The sequence below is a fragment of the Carlito syrichta genome, unplaced genomic scaffold (genome assembly GCF_000164805.1).
Source record: "Carlito syrichta isolate Samal-C Ts95f unplaced genomic scaffold, Tarsius_syrichta-2.0.1 Scaffold301827, whole genome shotgun sequence".
Lineage (NCBI taxonomy): Eukaryota > Metazoa > Chordata > Mammalia > Primates > Tarsiidae > Carlito > Carlito syrichta.
In genome coordinates this window covers 202,203-223,018 of record NW_007245923.1, presented here as the reverse complement: position 1 = coordinate 223,018, position 20,816 = coordinate 202,203, and the positions used below count along the sequence as shown (strand labels likewise).

Here is a 20,816-nt window from a genome sequence, read left to right as displayed (position 1 = left end):
CTGGCTCCCCAGTCTGTTCAGCCCATAGGTTCCCCCGGGGAAAGCACAGTCCTTCTTAGTGCAATGGCACACAGGACTAGGGCCCCACCAAAGGCAAAAACTGCTCAACACAGATGCACTCATTCCAACAGGCAGAAAACCACAAAATTGGGATGTGTGCATTTGCTTTCACAATATGGGGAAGGAAGCGTTAGGAAATGAGGCTGGCAGTCCACAATTCTCACACTCTGTAAATCAGCCAATCAGCCACCCAACCAACTGGTCAACCAACCATCCTAGAAGGGAAGAATACAAGAACTACATTTATTCTAGGGGCATCTTTGTCAACACATCATCAATAAACTTCTTGTGTTCCCTTCAAAACCAATACAACATGTGCTTTTGTCTCTAAGAAGGTGCTTGGGTTTGATATCAAAGCCCCTTTCCCAGCCTCCCCCATTTAACCAGGATTACACCATGAAGTATACTCAATAGTTTACTTATTTATCAACACCACACTTTTGGAGATTGCACAGCTGTCACTGTTGACATAAAGGCAGGGATTAGGGGAGGGAGACAACACTATCTGGAAGGCAGGAATAGGGTAAGCACAATGGCCCATACATCATTCTTTGCAAACAGCTGCATTTCCAAATGGTGTGATTGACAGCAAACATCATTACCAACTTTCCACACACCACCCCATGATACATCCTACCCCTATTGGAAAAATCTTTTACTTTGCAACATCTGTCAACATTTTAGCTAGTTAATCCAAACTATGTGATTTCAGAAATAAAGACAGTGGTCAATGAAAGGCATTTACTACCAAATACTGACTTCAGAAACCAACTTACAACTCTAGCTTCCATTCTGCTTCAAAACATACAGGATGCACTGGACAATGTAAGGAACTAAATCTGACTTAACCAGCTTTAACCTGCAAATAAATTGCTCTTCGAGTAAACTGAAAGACATCAAAATAATTGTGGACAATTTAGTTGTAAAACAGAAAACTGGGCTTTACGATGCAGTCATTCTGCCATCTGGACACCCTTTTACCTGAACTCTGTCAGAACTCTGTAGGAGGTAAAACCAAACAAACATTACATTCTTATAAACTGCAGTCTCTCTGCATGGACAAAATATGGTCTTCATATATATCCATGAAAAGAGACTCACGAGTTGAACCTGAAAGAGAAAGTAAAGGCTGTGGGAAGGATGAACTAATTCATCAAGTGGAATCTGGCATCAAGGAAACTTATTTCAACCCAACAACACGAACATTGTGCATTTATAACACTCATGTCAACCACAGCTCTGCCTTCACATCACTATTGTCTTATAACTACAGCTGAAAGCCAGGGTATTTTAGTAAAATCTTTCCACACCTTCAACTCACAACCTGTACTTCCTCCTACCTCCAGGTTAGTGGGACAAGACATTCACATAACTGACAGCCTCTGATGGAGAATAAACACACTTCCTGCCTAGCCTGCTGGGGATGCTCAAAATTCCTCCTTTCCTGTGGCAACAGCAACTGCCACAAGCTGAGCCATCACCAGCCTGGGGGGAATGGATCACATGGAGAAGGAACACCATGAAGGGAAAGTGCCCAGGCTATGTAAATGCAGAGCCTTGTCCCAAATTGCTTAATTTATTAGAATGTCAGAGAGGTCCCAGTTTCCAAACATCTTTGTGCTCTTTCCAGTCCACAAACTTTCTGATTCTAGGAACCACATATGATACACAGATACCATGAATAAGACCACAAGGCTCACACCTGAGCAGCAGCCTTATAATCTACCAGCCCGCAGAAGGTGCCCCCAGCAGGGCAGGCTGGTAGAGCCCCACTGGTTCACAGGCCCTCCTGGAAGCTCTCCTGGTCTTAACAGTGAGAGAGAAAGAAAGCCACCAAGCAACTAAGAGTTTTCTTCTAAAAAAAGAAACAGTACCTCCAGTGCTAAATGGTCTTTACTTCCCACTTCACTAGTTTTTTAAAAGTAGGATGGCTAGCTTCCATCATTTTGCAAATATCAGGAAGGGCACTTGGCAGAAAAAGCAATCACTTTAAAAATGATTGTTGGGACAACTTAAGAAAGTCTTGAAGAGCAGAGGAACTACAGAATAAACAGTTCTGGAGCCTCTCAGGGTTGGGGGGCAGGAGGAGAAGAGAACATGCTGGGCAGGGTGCTGGCAGCAGGGGAACAATGGGATGGGGGCCATGGGTTGTGGGTAAAATGCTGATCTAAAGCCAGCTCCTCCCCCTAGTTTTTAGGTACTAGGTTGTGTACAAAATCTATGCTACAATCTTCTGGAAGAAAAAGGAGCCAAGGACGCTGCTCTGCTCCTTTCTCATACATTACTAGGTTGCTCTGCCAAACCTTCCTCTACTTTTCAAAAAAACTATTTTGTTTATTATTTTTTATTGTGTTAAAATAAAATTAGAAAAAATATAAGATATAATTTTGCTACTATAAAAACATTTAAGGGTACAGTCAGTGGTATTAATTGTATTCACAATGTTATGCAACCATTACCATGATCTATTTCTAAAAATATTCATCACCCCAAACAGAAACTTTATCCACTATGGAATAATAGGGAATAACTCCCTATTCCCCTCTTCCCTCCACCTCCTGGGTTAACTCTAATCCACTTTCTGTCACTATGCACTTGCCTACTCCATGCTCCATGTATTTCCTTCTTCTTCTTTTTTTTTTTGAGTTGGAGTTTTACTGTGTTGCCCATAATGGAGTGCAGTGGCATAATCACGACGATCATAGTTCACAGAAGCCTCAACTCCCTGGGCTCAGGCGATCCTTCCACCTCATCTTCCAAGTAGGTGGGACTACAGATGTGTGCCACCACAGCTGGCTAACTTTTTGATTTTTTTTTAAGGGATGAGGTCTCGCCATGTTGCCCAGGCTGGTCTTAAACTCCTAGGTTCAAGCAATGTGCCTGCCTCGGCCTCCCAAAGTGCTGGGATTAAAGGTGCAAGCCATCATGCCCAGCATCCATGTATTTCATATATATGGAATCATGCAATATTTGACCTTTGTGCCTGGCCTTGTTTCCCTGGGCACAGTGTTTTCAAGGTTCATCCATGTTGAAGCATGAATCCGAATTTCCTTCCTTTTTATGGTTTAATAATACTCCATGGTAGTGTTAGACCCCATCTTGTTGATCCACTCATCTGTTGATGGCTCTTTGGCATGCTTCCAGTTTTTGGCTACTATGAATAGTGCTGCTATCAACATTTATTTTCCTCTGCTTTTGTTTTCACAGAAACTGAAACCAGAGCAGAGGAGCAGACAGAATCCTTGGGGCAGTGCTGTGCTTTCTGGAAAGGCTGGCTGTCTTCTATATTGCCTCCCAACTTGCCCATAAAGAGTACCGTGGCACTTGGTTATGTTTTGAAGGCAGGTCCCTTCAAAACATAGTGAGACCTTGTCTCTATAAAAATAATAATAATAATAATAATAATAAATTATTCAGGTATGGTGGTGCACATCTGTAGTCCTGCTACTCAAGAGGCTAAGGTGGGAGGATTGCCTGAACCCAGGAGGTCAAGGCTATGGTACACTGTGATCATGTCACTGCACTCCAGCCTCCTAGGTGACAGCCTGAGACACAACTCAAAGAAAATAAATTCAGTTTTTTTCCTTCTTGCTTCACTCCTCTGCCAGGCTGAGACAGCCAGCAGGGAGAAGGAGGACAGGCAGAGATGGGCCCCCATTCAAAGCAGAGATGGAACCCGATCCCAGCTTTTTCTCGTACTGGTTTCCATGAGCCTTCCTGAGTTCCATCTCCCCATCTCTACCATGAGGAGCCCACCTGATCTCAGAAGGAGACTGTGTGGCTGAGAGGCCATGGCATCTGTCACCCCTGGCCGCCCCTCCATTAATGGCTGACCAGCTTCCACAGGGACACCACCTCACCAACTGCCACCAGCTTTTGTTGCTCCATCTCAATGTCTACTGTGCTGTGCCCCACAGCGGTTGGCTTACAAACTACCTGGAGGAGAGAAAAGCAACAGAACCTACCTGAGCAGCAGGTTCTGTCAAGTGAAAATTCAAACGGCATTGGTACCTGGGCACGAAGATGGAGTTGTGCAGGAAATTCTCAAATACTTTGCGGTACTCAGCCTCCTCCTTCTCTGCCTGCTTCTCAGCTTCAGTTTTGGGGCAAGCACAGCAGGGCCCTTTCTCTCCACCACACACCTCGGTCTTAGGATTCTCTGTTACCTCTTCAATGTCAATGGTGCCATCGGCGTACTTCCTGATAGGGATTTTGTCTTCGTGGAAAAGAGAAGCCAAAATGAGAGTGGGAATGGAAGCTGTTATACATGCATGTGAGGAAAAAGAATAGCTGTCAGCACCTTAACAAAGAAGATGGCAGGTTTCCAACAAAGGGCTACACTGTTACCAGATATGTGTAATAGTGGGGCTCCGGTTTGCTCAAACCATGGGAACCAACAGTCATACCCTCCTCCTGGGTTGCTGCCAGCACCCTCACCTTTGGAACAGTAATTGTGCCGGTAAAGGTAGCCGTCCTGGGGCTGCCGCTGCCACCGCACGATGTAATAACTCAGGTTACCGTTGGGCAGGGAGGGAGGGTTCCACTTTACGATTAACTGAGAAGAGGAGTTTGATGCTGAAAGAACATCCAGAGGAATGGAAGGAACTGGAAAGAGGAACAAAGAACATTTCAGAAAACAGAATGAACCTGAGTTCCAGGCGATCAGATACTCAATGCAACTAACAGGAAGCTGCAAGTTTGACCTGAATAAGAAAATAGCAATGAATGATGAAACACAAAGTGAAAACTGAAACTTGTTTTGAAATAGTATTACTTAAAATGCCACATTTCCCTTTATAATATCTTTTTTTAGGTAATCTCTGTGAAAACAAACATTACTAAGCTGCAAATGGAAAAAGGTTGCGGAGGCACAACCAGGGTTAGAAGAGACAATGTAAAATCTACAGCTAATTCAAACACCTGATATTTCTCATTTATTACAACTGCCATTCTCCACAGTGTTTAACTCCAGCCATTTCAACAAGTGGTGAAACTGACTCACTTGGATTTCATCTGAGATTGTGAATCTCTGATAAAAATGGCAAGAAGCCAAAAAGAAGAGGGAAGTAGAAAGGGAACTGTGGGGGGAGCAGGCATGTGTGTGAAAGAGTGTGCATGTGCGTGTCACTCCATGTGTAAGGCGGAGAGGGAAAAAGGAAGACAGAGAGCATGGAACCTCGCCATTCTGTAATGACACATCAGTGGAGTGACTAAGACATGACTCTGAAAAGCAAGTCTCAGAGAGACGCAGGCACATGGAAGCCCTGATTTCAAGCAAAGGACTGTTACCAGCAAAAGGAATATTGATTTACAGGCAAGGCATAAAAATCTAATCAAGTTTTACTTACTACTGACCTCTAAAACCAAATCCAGAGCTGCCTTGTGTATCAGGGACAAAGTATACCAGGACCACTGAAATCATTGGGTTTACAAAAAAGGATTAATTTTGATGCTTTTTCCAAAGTGCAAGAGAAACCTTTACTGTATATCATTTAAACAACACCTTCACCCAAGTCGTTTTTAAAATCTGAAAGGGGCAAACAGCTTGAGAGTATATAATACACACAAAGTTCTGAACACCTTTAAGGGTTGATATTTTGGAAAAAGGTTATGACTAATGCTAGCTGTTTCAGAGAAAACATAACCACTTGATGCTCAGTCATTTAGGGTTTCCAAAAATAAGTACTTCAAAAATAAACAGGTCATTCCTAGATATTTCAATGATAGGTGTCACAAAAAAGCAGAAGCAGGGAAATAAGTTTTTCTCTGTCTCTAACCACTTATAAGGACAGGGACCAATACATAGTAAACTGATTAATTTGTACAGTGCTCGGTTTTCCATCTTTGGGAAAAGTAAATGGGTTTCTTAAGAATTTGTCACAATTAGGAGAGATTCCTTTTTTTCCCCAAACTTGCGTAATGAATTACTGGGAGGGGCTACTTCCAAATTTTAGGATAAAAAATCTATTCTGTTGCATTGAACTTCTGCTATACAAACCCACACCCAGGATCAGAGGTCTGTGCCAAATTTATTTCTATAAATACTGTCCTGAACATTGTTTTCAAATAGTATTACTTACATGATTGTGGCCACTTATAGGATTGTAGAAATGTGGCAGGAGGGGAGGAGGAAACAGTTGTGCATAAGCAAAAGGTTTTTCCTATCAGCATTTTCTTCTCACCCTTCCATTTAAACACATTTTGTCCTAGCTTATGGGTATTTAAACATACCTAGCTGGGCTCGGTGGCTTAGCCTGTAATCCCATGCTTTGGGAGGCTGAGGTGAGTGGACTGCCTGAGCCCGCGGGTTCGAGACCTGCCCGGGCAACTTGGCGAGACCTCAGCTCTACAATAATCAAAAAATTAGCTGGGCATGGTAGCGCGCGCCTGTGGTTCCAGCTACTTGGAAGGCTGAGGTGAAAGGATCACCGTAGCCCAGCAGGCTGAGGCTGCGGTAGCCAGGAGTAGCCACTGCACTCCAATCTGGGAGACAGAGTGAGACTCCAACTCAAAAAAAAAAAAAATACCTTAGCCATTAAAACAATGGCCATTATCAAAGAGTACTTACCAGTGCTGTAGAATGAATGTCTGCTTCCCCCCAGAATTCACATTTAAATACTAACCCCTAAAGTGATGGTACTAGGTGAGGCCTTTCAGAGGTGATTAAGTCATAAGGATGAAGCCCTCATGAATAAGACTAATGCCCTTATAAAAGAGACATCAGAGAGCTTCCTCATCCCTTCCTCCACATAAGGACACAATGACAAAGTAGCTGTCTATGAAACAGGAAGCAGGCCATCACCAAATCTGCTGCTACCTTGGTTTTGAACTTTGTGGGCTTTGGAACTGTGAGAAATTTCTAATTTTTATAAGCCACCTAGTCTATGCTACTTTTATTACAGCACCCCTAGTGGACGAAGACAATCAGTGTCTTTAAAACTAAAGCACATTTTTCTACTTCTAAACTTGCTTTTATATACTTGAAAGATATATATAGATGATTGTTTTATTGTTTCCAGATTTGGAATTGAGAAACGAGATTATTTAGAACCTGAAGATAAAGGGAGAAGGAGCAACACTTCCATCAGTGATGACTTTGAATATGCATAACATATACTATCTGTAGTTTTTCAACTTTTGCCTACTTCCTTGGCACCTAGAGACTACAGAAAGAAGATGGAAAACCACATGAGGGAAGCTCAAAATAAACAAGAAGGAAAGAGGATTGTTTCTGGCTGGGCCTTCCAAGGAAACCAGCCCGGCAACCTGAAGGATCTAAGCTCACCAGCACAGAACAGGGACACAGATGATGGCAGATGGTACTAAGTCCAGAAAATAGCATGGAAGAGCCCAAGGTGTGAGAAGTGGGGAAAAGAATACCACACAGTATTATGTCTAGACAAGAAGACAACAGGCATTTCCCACTGCTAGCCCTACAATTATACTTTGTATAAGTGAACACAATGAGCTCGTGAGGAAGCTTGGATTTGGGGCTTGTCTGGGGGCGTGGATACCTGAAGCATTGGTACGAATGTACAAGATCTCACTCTTGGCCCCACGGATGTGGTCATTCTCTACCATGGTGAGGGTCACAGCCTTGACATAAACAGCATACTGAGTCCAGGGCTTCAGCCCATGCAGCAAGATGCCAGGCTCGACATCCTTGTTGGGTGGGAGGTCCACATCCACCATGTTCCAGCTGTTGGAGCCGCAGGCATCCTGCCCATCATACTCCGTGACATTCTTAAAGGGTCTGAAAGACAATCAATCAAGGTCAGAGAAAATTTCAGGGCTCTGACATCACAGTGCCCCAAAACCTTCCCCAGAGGCCCAGAATTTCATACTTTCTACAATGGGAGTTCTAAATAAAACAAATAACCAATTAGATTTTTATAGAAGAATAGAATTAAGCAACTAGACTCTGGGTTTCACCACAGTTAAGCACTACAGAACTGAATACTCTGCCTCAGGAAGAGCAAGTTCAATAGTTACTGGTATTGAGTAGTTACTGCTCCTTAAGATCACATGCAAGTGCTATTTTTCTCTCTTCTGACTAGTACAATTTTTTACCATTAAGAAAAAACTAGTAGTCATTTAATGCAACCCTCAGATTGTGATAAAAAATAACTTTTGGAGAAAAATGACTTTCCTAAAAAAAAGCAAAAGTAGCTTCTAAAGTCTAAATTGCTCATAAACAATTCAGATGTTTAATCATCTTATAATATTCAAATATTTAGTTTTCAGATTGTCTTAAACACTAGTATCAGCTCCTTAGTGAAATTACCAGCTGACATTGCCAAAGCATTGGTGCAACTATCTAAGAGAATACAGTGTTTTGCACAGGTGCATGGTTGGGTAGGGATTCTACATTTATCACATAAAAGGGCTGGACAAACTGCTGGTCATTGGTTTCTGAAGCAAACATGAACATAACCCTGCCTGCTGTCATGATGGTAGATCATGAGGGATTCCCATATATACAAACCCTGAATGCCCAGTAATTGTGAGTTCCCCATGTCTCATTGCCTATAACCATTTCCAGGGCCTCAGCTGCAGCATGGGAAAAGGGGACAACATGCTGTCACTGGTGCCTCAGGGAAGTCAAACACCTGGGAAAGAGATCTACAGCATTAAGATGGGACCTGAGTAAGGGGGATTACTAAGCAGACTGGGGGAAACACCTGAATACAGGAGGCAAAGGAAGAGAGAGAGACAGAGAGGATGCAATCTGGAGGAATAAGCCATGGCTGCTTAGACAGGCGAAAGTCATGTGACGGCCCAAGAAAAGCCCTCAGCAGATTCTGGGAGAAGTCACGAAAGATTTGAGACATGGAGGTTGTTCTCTCTCCATTGTTTGGAGGGCCCATGACCTACGGCTGATGGCCACAGCTTGGGAGAAGCCCACAGACAGGGGAACAGGAAGATGATGCACCAGCCCAGGGGGGCACTGCAAGAGAGCCATGCGCCCATGGGGTGTTCCCTGAGGTGGTGGGCATGAAGGCTGAAAGAGTATTTCAGTGAAGCCCTACCTTCTTCATGGTGACAGTTTGAACTGACCTAATTCTTGAAAAAAACAAGCTTTCTCCTCTTTGGGTTTATTTTATTCAAATATCTCTAATTACCCACTAAAGAATGAAAGGCCTCAAGCTCACATTTTCTAACTTGTGGCAGTCATAAGCTGTGACTGAGTCACAGGACAGCCAGGGAGGATGTGTGGGGATGAAGTGGGGACACTCAGCATGTTCTCTCTGGGGGCTGCTGATTCCTTGCATTCAGTCAACACATACAATGACCAAGATTGGCCTTCCCCATTCGCGGCCCTGTCAACGGAATATCACCCAATGCAGAAACTCACGCTTCCTTGTAGTAAACAGTGAAGCTGATGAGATCCCTGTAGTCAGGGGGCCGGTACCGATGCCAGGTTATGATGATGCGGTTCTTCCACGTGGTGGTGGAGGTGAAATGCAGGACGTCACTTTCGCCTGGGGCACAGAGGCACATCCATGAGTGACAGAGATCCACATGTCTCTGAAAAGCACCTGCAGTGGTACTGTTTCCCATTTCCCAAAGCTGGCTGTTCACGCTAAGTTGCCTTCTGGACTTCCTAAGTGGCTCTCTTATTTTCCACTAAGAACTCACACATTTCACTAGGTGGCGGTCCAAGGGGTTTGTTTGTTGCCCTGTTTTAGTTCAGTCAGTTGCACTGGCTATTTGTTCAGGGAATTCGAAGGGCCACTTCAGTGAACAAGGTGGCCTTATCTTCCTGTTCCATTCCTAAGATGCTGGCTCCCAAAGGGGGCCTGGTAGAGTGAGAGTGCGCCTTAAGCTAGACAGAATCTATTATGCAGTTGTGGATAGCTGCCGGCTCCTGTATGACCACCAGAAACAGGTGAGAGCCCACACATGCACTGCAGAAAGAAACTTTTCTTGGCCTAAACTTGCTATCAATCTGGAAGGACACAAAGACTCCACTGAGGCCTCCAGAGAGTGCTGACAAACCACAGGCAGCTAGATTAAGCAATGACAAGAGCACTTTCACAAGTCCAAGCCCTATGTGCTCTGGGGGAAGTAAGACTTGGCTAGAAGGTATGGCAGGGAAGCTGTCCCCAGCCCCCCCCCCTTGTTCCTTGGATCAAATTCAAATTATGATGAGAACCAAGGAAGGGCTTATGACTGCCTGCCCTCACAGAGACCTGAAGCTCTCTGACAAGCTGTCCTTTCCTCCTGTTTGCCCAAATCTCACTATACAGTCGGGTGAGGCAGAGAGACTGAAGGCAGTGAAAAGCTAAGAAGTCTTTAGGGCAAAATGTGCTCGACTAAGCTCAGAAAGTGTTGCAGTTTCTGCTGAAATGTTCAGAGAGGAAATAATGTTTCTGTTTTCAAAAAAAAATAAATGGCTACTGCATTTATGATCAGAGAGGTCAGACTGGCTGACTCTAAGGAGAAAAGCACTCTGCAGATGCTCGGATACATCTGCTTGTACTATGGCCTGAACAGGGAGCAAGACAGGGCCTGTAGTGGAAGAGAGGCGGGCAGGGAGGGAGAAAGTGCTGGCTGTAAGTACGCTCTCCAGCTCTAGGTCAGGATGCTTCCCTCTGACACTCCTCCAGAGCAATCTGAGGGTCCACCAGGTCAATCCAGACCCCAGCAAAACATGTCAAAACTGAAGGTTAATCCTTTTGCAGATTCACCTCCTTATGTGTGTACACACGTGTGAACATACACACATACACAAATCCCCCTTAATCATACAAGTCACCCTACTTTTTTCTAATACCCTTTCCTTATTAAAAGCCAAAAGTAAATGGACAATTTACTTTTATAAACCCTATCCAACCAAAAAGAGCCACAACATTCTTAGCAGCAGTTTTCTATACAGTTTTCTGTAAGTGAGACACACATAGTTGGATCTCTGTTATGAGATCTTAAAGCAAAAGTTTTATAACCAGTACAAGGCTATAATTATATTGTTCTAAATTTAAAAAGCAATATCAGCTCAGGGATGCAGGCTTACTCCTTCTTTTTCATGTTGGGGTGGGAGCAAAGAGGAGGCTGAGTGTGAGGGACAGGAACTACGGCCGGCAGGGGGGCTGTGCTGGTAGCAGACCCCCTTCCACCCTCAGGCCTCTACCTCTATTCTGTGTGAAAGTGAGGGCAGGGCTGGAGTGCAGTGACCTTCCTCTGAAAAACAATCTAACCATGTGCCTGTGTAAAAAAGGACATATAACTGTGAATTCTGTGAGCACTACTTTAAAGCCTGAGAGAGGACCTATTTATAAGTGTTTAACACACTCACATAGATGCTCAGGAAAATTTATATAAATATGAATACATCATGAATCCACCCACTTTTGACTTGAAGACACATAAGTAGGAGCAAAGTGCTAGTTAAGGTGGCCTAGTGGTCCCCCCAAGTGAAATGAGGAAGCGGCCACAGAGGAAAGCTGCCATCCCACATGGGAGGTGGGTCCGCTGTTATCATGATGGTCGGGTCTACTGTGTTTAAAATGTTGTCACTCACAGGAGGCTCTCTCTCCATTGTTCCTGGTGTTTATGTCCCCTTTGCTCTGGCGCCCTTTAGTCCCCGTCACTTCTTCCATGCGGTAAATTTCAGAGACACACAGTTTGGGATTGAAAGCAAAGTACATTTTCCCTGCTTTGATGGTCAGATTGCGGTGGTCCCAGTCCCACAGTTGCTGCAAGTTCTGGTTATCGAGGACATAGAAGGAGTAATTCCTAGAAGCACAGAAATCAATGTCAGTGCACCTGCCCTTGGCCCCAGTTAGTCCCCTCTAGCCTATTGGCCACATGACACAGGTCCTCTCGGCCACCTGCTCTGTAACACATTTCCTTTGCCAATAAGAGATTCAGTTATTAACGCTATATAAGTATGGATAGTTGCTGTTAACAATGGCAACAACATGATTTAAAAACAACACATTGAAATCAATAAGACAGTAATTAATTTTACAACCTCTATCACCAACAAATAATGCTTCTCACACCCAAGGATATTACTCAAATCATTCCCAAGAAATGCCTTTGGTTATTTTTCTCGGAGCCAAGTATGTACAATGTGCTTGATGTGCTTGACATCAGTGCATGGGAGAACAGGTATGCTCTGTTACCCAACCGAAACAGCTTACACATCCACTGCAAAGTCTCCCATTATCCTTGGGAGTAAATCCTACCTATGCCCAATCAGCAGTGTATGATGGGACAGGAGACAGCATGGGATGAGGAGACAGGCTCAGGGTAGGCCAACCCTGGGCCAGCTCCCTCTTCTAGTTTCAACTTTTACCCTAAGAAGCCCCAGCTCCAGTCCCGGTAGAGGGTGGGGGAAGAAGAACAGCCCAGTGGGCAGTCCTCATCCAGGTAATAGGACTTAGGGTCCAACACCAGTGGTTCTACAAGTTTGGTGTGTATGAAGTGTGTTTTCAGCCCAGTGGTTCTACAAGTTTGGTGTGTACAAAGTGTGTTTTCAGCCTAGCCCAGTGGTTCTACAAGTTTGGTGTGTACAAAGTGTGTTTTCAGCCTGCTAGGCTCTGCCCCCGGAGCTTCTAATTCAGTAGGTCTGGGGTAGACTGAGAATCTTCATTTCTAACAAGTGCCAGGTGGTGCTGACACTGCTATGGTCCCTGGACTACACTTGGAGAATCACTGGTCTAACAAAGGCTGAGCTCCAGTGAAGTGCCCTCCAAGCCAGACATGGCTCCTGCTCCCATGGGTGTGCACACAAACAGCAGACCAACCTGTCCACTGAAGAAAAGATGTGGGGACAGCCAACACAGCAGTTATCTCTGGCTACCCAAGTGTCAGAAGAAACCTATCCCTGAGGGAGGTGAGAAAGCAGACAGCTACAGCGTGGGGTCTGGAGAAAGATCCCTGCAGTGGGCCTTCCTCTCTGGATCCCTGGAAGTCTGAGTCCTCTGTGCTGATGGGCCCAGTTCCCTCTACTCCTCCTCTGAGGCTCCCTCACATTCTTTGTAAGAAACTGAGTCTAAGCCGGGCTCGGTGGCTCAGTCTGTAATCCCAGCACTTTGGGAGGCTGAGGTGAGTGGATTGCCTGAGCCCACGGGTTCAAGACCTGCCTGGGCAACTTGGCGAGACCTCATCTCTACAATAAATTAAAAATTAGCCGGGCATGGTAGTGCGTGCCTGTAATTCCTGCTACTCGGAAGGCTGAGGCAGAAGGAGCGCCAGAACTTGGCAGGTCGAGTTTGTGGTGGCCGGGAGCAGCCACTGCACTCCAGTCTGGGTGACAGAGTGAGACTCCAACTCAAAAAAAAAAAAAGAAACTGAGTCTAGAATTCAGTGTAGCACTTTGAACAATTTCTAGGAGCCACTCATAGATCCAACACACAAACATACAGAGAAAAAAGGACTCAGCCCTCTCTGCAGAGCCAGGATAGCTAGGACAAAACACAACCCCTGAGCCCTCCTCTACCCTGGAGGCTGCGTCCATTGAGCACCTCTCTGCATCTGGTGTGGGTCTGTTATTTACACCCACACAAGGACCTTCAACCAGTTGGTCAATCCTCAGCCTGAGACTCATTTAGAGCAAAGCACAAGTTTCAGCTACAACCCTGCAGCCCAGTGACATTTTCCTGAGAATTCACAAGGGAGTTCAGACCAGGAGGGAGTTCTGAGACAAGGACCCAGGACCAGAAATGCCATTAATGAGCTGCACATATGTAACGCTATTGGAGGTAGGGAGGTTCAGTGCATTACATCACTGAAAGAGGGTTCAAGGGTGGAAACAGATTTGCTCTATCAAAAGCCCATTCTTGCTCATGGAATAATTCCAGCTCTGAAGGGGATTCTGTGTTTCGACATGCTGATCCCAATAGGTCTGGCTACTTCTAAGTTAACTTCATGGGAGAAAAATCTCCTTGTTGGTAAAGTAAACTCTGGGGCTAGGAGTGAAGGCCAATTAATCAGGTCAAATTTCCATCTCAATCCATTTGTAGCCCCATTCACTTACTTTTAGGATAACAAGGTGAATGAACAGGTGACACCCAAACTCCATTTCTACTTTGAGTCCAAGACCCTAATGCCCAGAAGGAGTTCCAGAGCTGAGGGGGAGTCTGCCCCACCAGCCTGAAGTCCAACCTCTCCCCGAGCACTGGGCCCTCTGTCCACACACATGCTGGGGTGTAGTGGGCGGGGGGTTGGAGTCCTGCCAGCAGAGAGTTCAGTGAACCAACAAGAGAGTCCAAAGACAGTACCTCTGAAACCAAGGCTCTTCACAAACCCATCTTTTGGCCTCTGGACACATTAGTGGCTACCAAAACAGCAGCAAAAACTGGCGAATCAACAATCCTTTGCTTAGAGTAAGCGCTCCCTCCCTAACACACAAATGAGTTATGTCCTCAGAAAGATACATAAGACATTATCCAAATGACTCCAGACATGGTATACACATTATAAGGCGTGGGTCCGGAGAGCCAGTGCTGGGACATGGCCCAGTCAGCTCTGTCACCTCTGGGAGCAGACCCCCTCCATGCCTACTCTTTCTCAGTGCCAGGCTATGAGTGACGCTATTGGAGGTCGGGGGGTTCAGTGCATCACACCACTGAAAGAGAGGGGTTCAAAGGTGGAGACAGATTTGCTCTATCATAAGTCCATTTTTGCTCACAGAATATTTCCAGCTCTGAAGGGGATTCTGTATTTCGATATGCTGATCCCAACAGGTCTGGCTACTGCTAGGTTAACTTTATGGGACAAAATCTCCTTGTTGGTGAAGAAAACTCTGGGCTAGGAATGAAGGTCAATTAATCAGGTCAAACTTACATCTCAATTCAGGATGAAACCTCTCTTAGTAAACTAATTTCACTAGCAGGGAACAGAATTGCACCAAAAATACCTTTTGCACAAAACATTCTTCTCCTCATGGGAGGAAGCATGAATTATAAATCCGGAATCTGACAAATGAATGGCAGGCACACTGAAATTCTGTGTACTTGATTAATCACTTTGAAAAACAAGATTATCTTTTTACAGTAAACACAAACTTTTTTTTTTTTCTAACAACTATTGAGAAGGCTGGGAGCCAGGATACCAATATCAATAAAACCCAGGCATTATGGAGCCTGTGGAAGTTAAAGAAAAATAAAAATAAAACCCTTGTCAAAATAATAATCAAGCCATTCATGAGCTGTCTGTCAATACTGCTCTTGTTTTTCCAACCCCAGCTTGGAGCCCAGCTCCCCCCAAATTCCTTCCATGATTAGGTGAGAATTTAGAGATGGTAAAAGGCAGAGACCTGTCTGCACCTCTCTAAAATATGCATATACTTAAGTTTCCTCAAGGAAATTACTACTTAAGTAAATCACTCAGTAAATGTGATTTCCTAAATGTTTCTAAGCTTACTGCCTTTTTGCTCAAAGAACATTTAAAAAAATTTAAGTTATTTGTTTACTTTTTTTTAGCTCCCAGAGGGTCCACAATGCCTGGATTTTATTGATATTGGTATCCTGGTTCTCAGCCTTCTCAGTGTTGCAAAAAATGTTTGTTTCTATACTTGGGCAGGTCCCATCTCCCAATCTGCAAGGGTGGGAGTGATCGATCATCTCTTTGAGAGCATCTGTATGCTATCAGTATCGCCATTTTAATGCCTAGCGCATAGTCTATAGTCAACTGCTTTATTTGTGGCTTACTCCGAGCTGGCAATACCATCACTTCTCAACTTAGGGCAGGAAGGGCAGGGAGCTAAGGCAGGCGTGACTCCTGAGAATCCGAGTGGCACTTAGAAGACAGTCCCAGGTACAGGGCTTGGAGGATTCTACTTGCCAGGCTGGAGATTCTCAGCTACAAACTGGGGGAGTCCTCCCTGCTCTTCTGGTCCTGAGACCAGTCAGAAGAATCAGGTGGGCTAAATATAAAAGGATACTGTGAGCTTTGAATCATCCACAAAGGTGTGGGATGACCGATTCTGCTCTCTGAAGTGTCACAGTCCCCTGGAACAAAGTCTCAGAAGAGGAAAGTCCTGTGCCTTGACAAAGGGGGCTGAGCCCAAGGTCTCCAGCTTATGGAGGTAGGAAGGAACAGTTCCCCTCCTTTTCAACCCTTGCTGACATATTGAAAAAAAAATCTGCAAAGACACAACCAATCATTCCAGCGCATTTCTCAAAGGAAAAAGTGTTGCCTCTTTATAGCTGTCTCTAGGGGGCATCAGAAGCCAGCACACGGACGTTGTCATCGGCTACCAGGCTATCTGCAAGGGATACTCCCTCCAAACCATCTGCAAAAGAGCTGGTTACACCATGCCCATCTCCCCCAAATCTAATATTTACAACAGCCTCGAGGATGTAGCAAGGGTGGGAATATCTATGTGGGTGAAACAAAGGACCACACAAATAATCAGAAAATGTCTCCCTTTGCTTTACTGGGTTTTTTTTTAAGCTTTACTGAAGTATAATTTACCTAGCAAAAAAAAGTACCCACTGTTAAGTGTACAGTTCCATAAGTTTCAGTAAATTTATATAGCTGTCCAACTACCACCACTACCCAGTTTCAGAACATTTCTATCATCCTGTCATTTCCTCAATTCTGTTGGTGATCAAGCTCCACTTTTTTCCCCTAGCCATCACTGATCTGCATTCTGTCTCCATAGTTTTGCCTTTTCTGAAAATTACATATTAATGGAGTCATATATATGTAGCCTTTTGCATGTGGATTTTTTTCACTTAGCCTAATGTTTTTGAGGTTCACTCATGTTGTTATATGTATCATACTTCATTCCTTTTTATTATAGAGTGCCACATTTAAAAAATCCATTTATCTGCTGACATATATTTGGATTATTTCCAGTGGGCCTTTTGTTGGGGGGGGAGGGATACTATTATGAGTAATATGACTATGAACATTCACATGCAAGTCTTGCATGGGCATGTTTTCACTTCTCTTGGGTAGATACCAGGTAGATCCTGGAATTGCTAGGTCACAAGGTTGAGTGTATATTTTCAAAAAGTCCCAGGAAAGTGTTGATGTGCAGCCATGTTTCAGCCTAATCTTAGAGCACTAAGAAGGTAGCATGAAGCACTGAGTGTTGCAAAGTCAAGTGGTAGGGACAAAAGCATAGAGATGCCTGAATGTGTCTACTTATTTCAATTCTTTCAACTCACCACCCTCCATCTATTTTTATTCTTCTCAAGGCAACACTCCTTAGTAGCACTCAAGAATTTGACATTTTAACTCCTTAGTAATCTGAATGCCATCAGGTTGTCCAAATAAGGTAATTTTCCAAATAATAGAAACATTCTTTCTTATTCAAGAGCTTAAAAATTAGTCATTTTATAGAAATTGCATACATGTGGATGACAAAATCAGTTTCCTTCGTAATCAGTAGAAGAACCTTGATTTTCTTAACATCTAAGGTCATTACTCTAGAAATACATCACATTACAGAGTGAGTGACATCCTTGAGGAAATGGTAGCTATCTGGGGCGCTGTTCTTCAGTGACCACCCTGATTTCTGTTATGATATGATTCTGCCTGTATCTGTTGCCTGCCTGGAAAGCAGGTCACAAAATCAGCTCACAATGCGTGTGATATAAAAGTAAACAGGCTCTGAGTGAGGACTAAAGAGCTCTACTCTATGTAAAATGCTTGCATTTTCTATTCTGGACTGCTCAGGAGACTTTTTGAGAGGGATCTCAGTAACATTTTAGAAAACCAAGGTGGTCAGAATTGAAGGATCTCTGTACTTTGAATTATTCTGTGGCTCTCCATCAAAAACAAAAGGCAACAAAACTTTCATCCTATTGAATCAAATGGAAATGCTTATTTATGTTCTCACTGGCTATAAGGGAAGGTCAGGAAAACTAGTATTTTAAAAGGCAGCAGTATGACAAGAAAATATTTAGGGGCAAAAATTGAACTGCTTTGGGGATATGCATGTGGGAGGAAATAAAGGGATAAACAGTGGTTTCCAATCTTTGCTGCATGTTGAAAGAGCCTAGCAAAGCACTGATGCCTGGATCCTACCCTAAAACAATCCTACTGAATTGGGGTAGGGGTGCAACTTGGGCATCAGAATTTCTCAAAGCCCCCCCCCCCCAGAGGACTCTAGCAAAGTTTGGGAAACACTGGAATAAAGTTATCTTGACTTAAACCAAAAGTACACCAAGATTATGTCAGTCAGCTCTGCTCACACTCCTCTACTCACTCAAAGGCCTTAAATATGGTCCGTGGCCTACCTAAATTATAACCTTCTACACCTGGGTGCAAAACAGCTTACATAACTCTAGCACCACCTACCTCTCCAGTATTATTTGCCCAACAGGCCCCAGGATGCCCCAACTCGTAGCCTTTGCTTCTGCTACTCTCCCTGAATTGTCTTTCTTTACCCTCTGCCTTCTGAGTGTTTCCAGAAACCCTTAGAGGCCCATCTCTTATGCCACCTCTTCTCAGAAGTCAGTCTGATCTTCTCAATCAGATACCTGACTCTTCCATGCTCAGGGCACATTTCTTTCATTCCCCTGTAGCACTATGCGAGTTCTGCTTTGCACTGTTGATGTTTATCTGTTTAGATCTCTTCTTTCCCCTCCTCTGACATTTCCCTTCTTGCAGAAGAAGTGAGGGGAAGGGGCCTGACCTAACTCTGTCCCTGAGTCCAAGGAGGAGAAAGAAAGAATGGAGTTGTTGCTACTGGTCACACCTGAAACAAACAGAGCTCTTGGGGAGTTCATCACAAGTGAGGACAAGCTACACCTTTTTAGTCAAGGGTGAAGAAAGCAGACCAGAGAAAACAAATCCCACCCGGGGGTAAGATTCCCAAGAGCCCAGCTAAAGAGAGAGCCCCCAAAAGCAGCACGCAGGAATAAAAGGTTGGAGCCCAGCATCCTCCAAGCTACAGAGTCAATGAGCAGCAACAGGCAAATCATGGTTCATTTGGCCTTCTCTCCCACCTAAAATGCTAATGGAATGGCAGGGGTCAAAGTTTACCTGGGAAGGGAAACCTCCCATTGACCTGAGCAGTGAACAAGCATCCTTAAAAACACTGATACTTTAGGTTTTAGACAAGTTTCAGACTGTGAAAAATACATCATAAATGTTCTTACAAACAAAAATCAAGCTTTACTTTTCAGTTACATTTAAATGCATAATACTTAATGCACAATGAAAATGTAATCACATAATAATTCCTAATAAAAATTAATTGAACTCTCAGCTGTCACCTCTACGTCTATCACTTGCTTAAATCTGAGGGTGGGGGAAGCATAGCCTTAAGCAGCAGAAAAATTTGACAGCTACCAATCCGCTAAAAAGAAAGGATTTACCAAGATAGGGATTCTGGAAACACAAACCTACTTAGAAAAAGAACATTGAGCTAAACTTCATTTTACAAATTAATACAACAAACAACCATAGCCTTAAGTTGGCAGGGCACAGGAGCAGCATCCTTTGTAATGAGAAAAAAATTTTCTTTTTTTTTTTTTTGAGTTGGAGTCTCACTCTGTCACCCAGACTGGAGTGCAGTGGCCACTCTCAGCCACCGCAGCCTCGACCTGCTGGGCTCCGGTGATCCTTCCGCCTCAGCCTTCCGAGTAGCAGGAATTACAGGCACGTGCTACCACGCCCGGCTGATTTTTTGACTTATTGTAGAGATGAGGTCTCGCTGCCCAGGCGGGTCTCGAACCCGCGGGCTCAGGCAATCCACTCAGCTCAGCCTCCCAAAGGCGTGGGATTACAGGCTGAGCCACCGAGCCTGGCTGAGAAAAAAAAAGTTTTTCTAAAGAATCAGTGTTCCCAGTGGGGAGGACAGTGTGCTTTTCTTTTTTTTTGAGTTGGAGTCTCACTCTGCTGCCCAGACTGGAGTGCAGTGGCTCTGGTGATCCTTCCGCCTCAGCCTTCCAAGTAGCTGGAACTACAGGCGTGCTTTACCACGCCCAGCTAGTTTTTGATTTATTGTAGGGATGAGGTCTCGCCAAGTTGCCCAGGTGGGTCTTGAACCCGCAGGCTCAGGCAATCCACTCACGTCAGCCTCCCAAGGTGCGGGATTACAGGCTGAGCCACCGAGCCCGGCTGACAGTGTGCTTTTCAAGGATGGAATAAAGAGTAGCCCTCTCCCTTCAGCTATATCAGATAATGGAATTTTAAGAATTTAAGACTGACCAAGAGTTACTCTGAGAAAAACAGGGAGGCTGTAAAGAAACCCTTATGCAGTAACTTTATCCAGTTGGGGCAGATAAATCAGCAAGGACAACCTTTCCCATGACCTTTCCACCTCTTTTTATCCTAAATTATTTTCCCAAATTCTCTTCAGAAAAAGTTCACTCCTTAATTGATGACTCCTTTTATTTCAAAGCATTAGCCTAAAGTCAGGAAAGAGCTGTATTTAGAAGGGAGAATGTGAAGAGAAAAGCACATACGCAAAGGTACACACAGGCTAACGGTTGGAAAGCAATTGTGTATGTGATCAGCAGCCACTTTCATCCTCCAGTGGAAAGCCCACGGTTATTTTAAAGCTCCCATCAGCCGGGCTTGGTGGCTCAGCCTGTAATCGCGCGCTTTGGGAGGCTGAGGTGAGTGGATTGCCTGAGCCCGTGGGTTCGAGACCCGCCCGGGCAACTTGGCGAGACCTTATTTCTACAACAAATCAAAAAATTAGCCAGGCGTAGTGGTGCGCGCCTGTAGTTCCAGCTACTTGGAAGGCTGAGGCAGAAGGATCACCGGAGCCCAGCAAGTCGAGGCTGCGGTGGTCGGGAGTGGCCACTGCACTCCAGCCTGGGTGACAGAGTGAAACTCCAACT

General features: G+C 44.4%; 1 protein-coding gene across 1 annotated transcript in view; it reads right to left on the bottom strand.

The window, feature by feature from the left end:
* IGF1R (insulin like growth factor 1 receptor) overlaps positions 1-20,816 on the bottom strand; it is a 255,643-nt gene that overhangs the window by 37,208 nt on the left and 197,619 nt on the right. The window contains exons 5-9 of the mRNA XM_008055345.2: positions 11,582-11,796; positions 9,416-9,542; positions 7,575-7,813; positions 4,498-4,665; positions 4,072-4,276 (exon numbers count right to left, since the gene is read on the bottom strand). Coding sequence (XP_008053536.2) covers positions 4,072-4,276; positions 4,498-4,665; positions 7,575-7,813; positions 9,416-9,542; positions 11,582-11,796 — 954 coding nt within the window. The remainder of the gene's footprint in view (positions 1-4,071; positions 4,277-4,497; positions 4,666-7,574; positions 7,814-9,415; positions 9,543-11,581; positions 11,797-20,816) is intronic.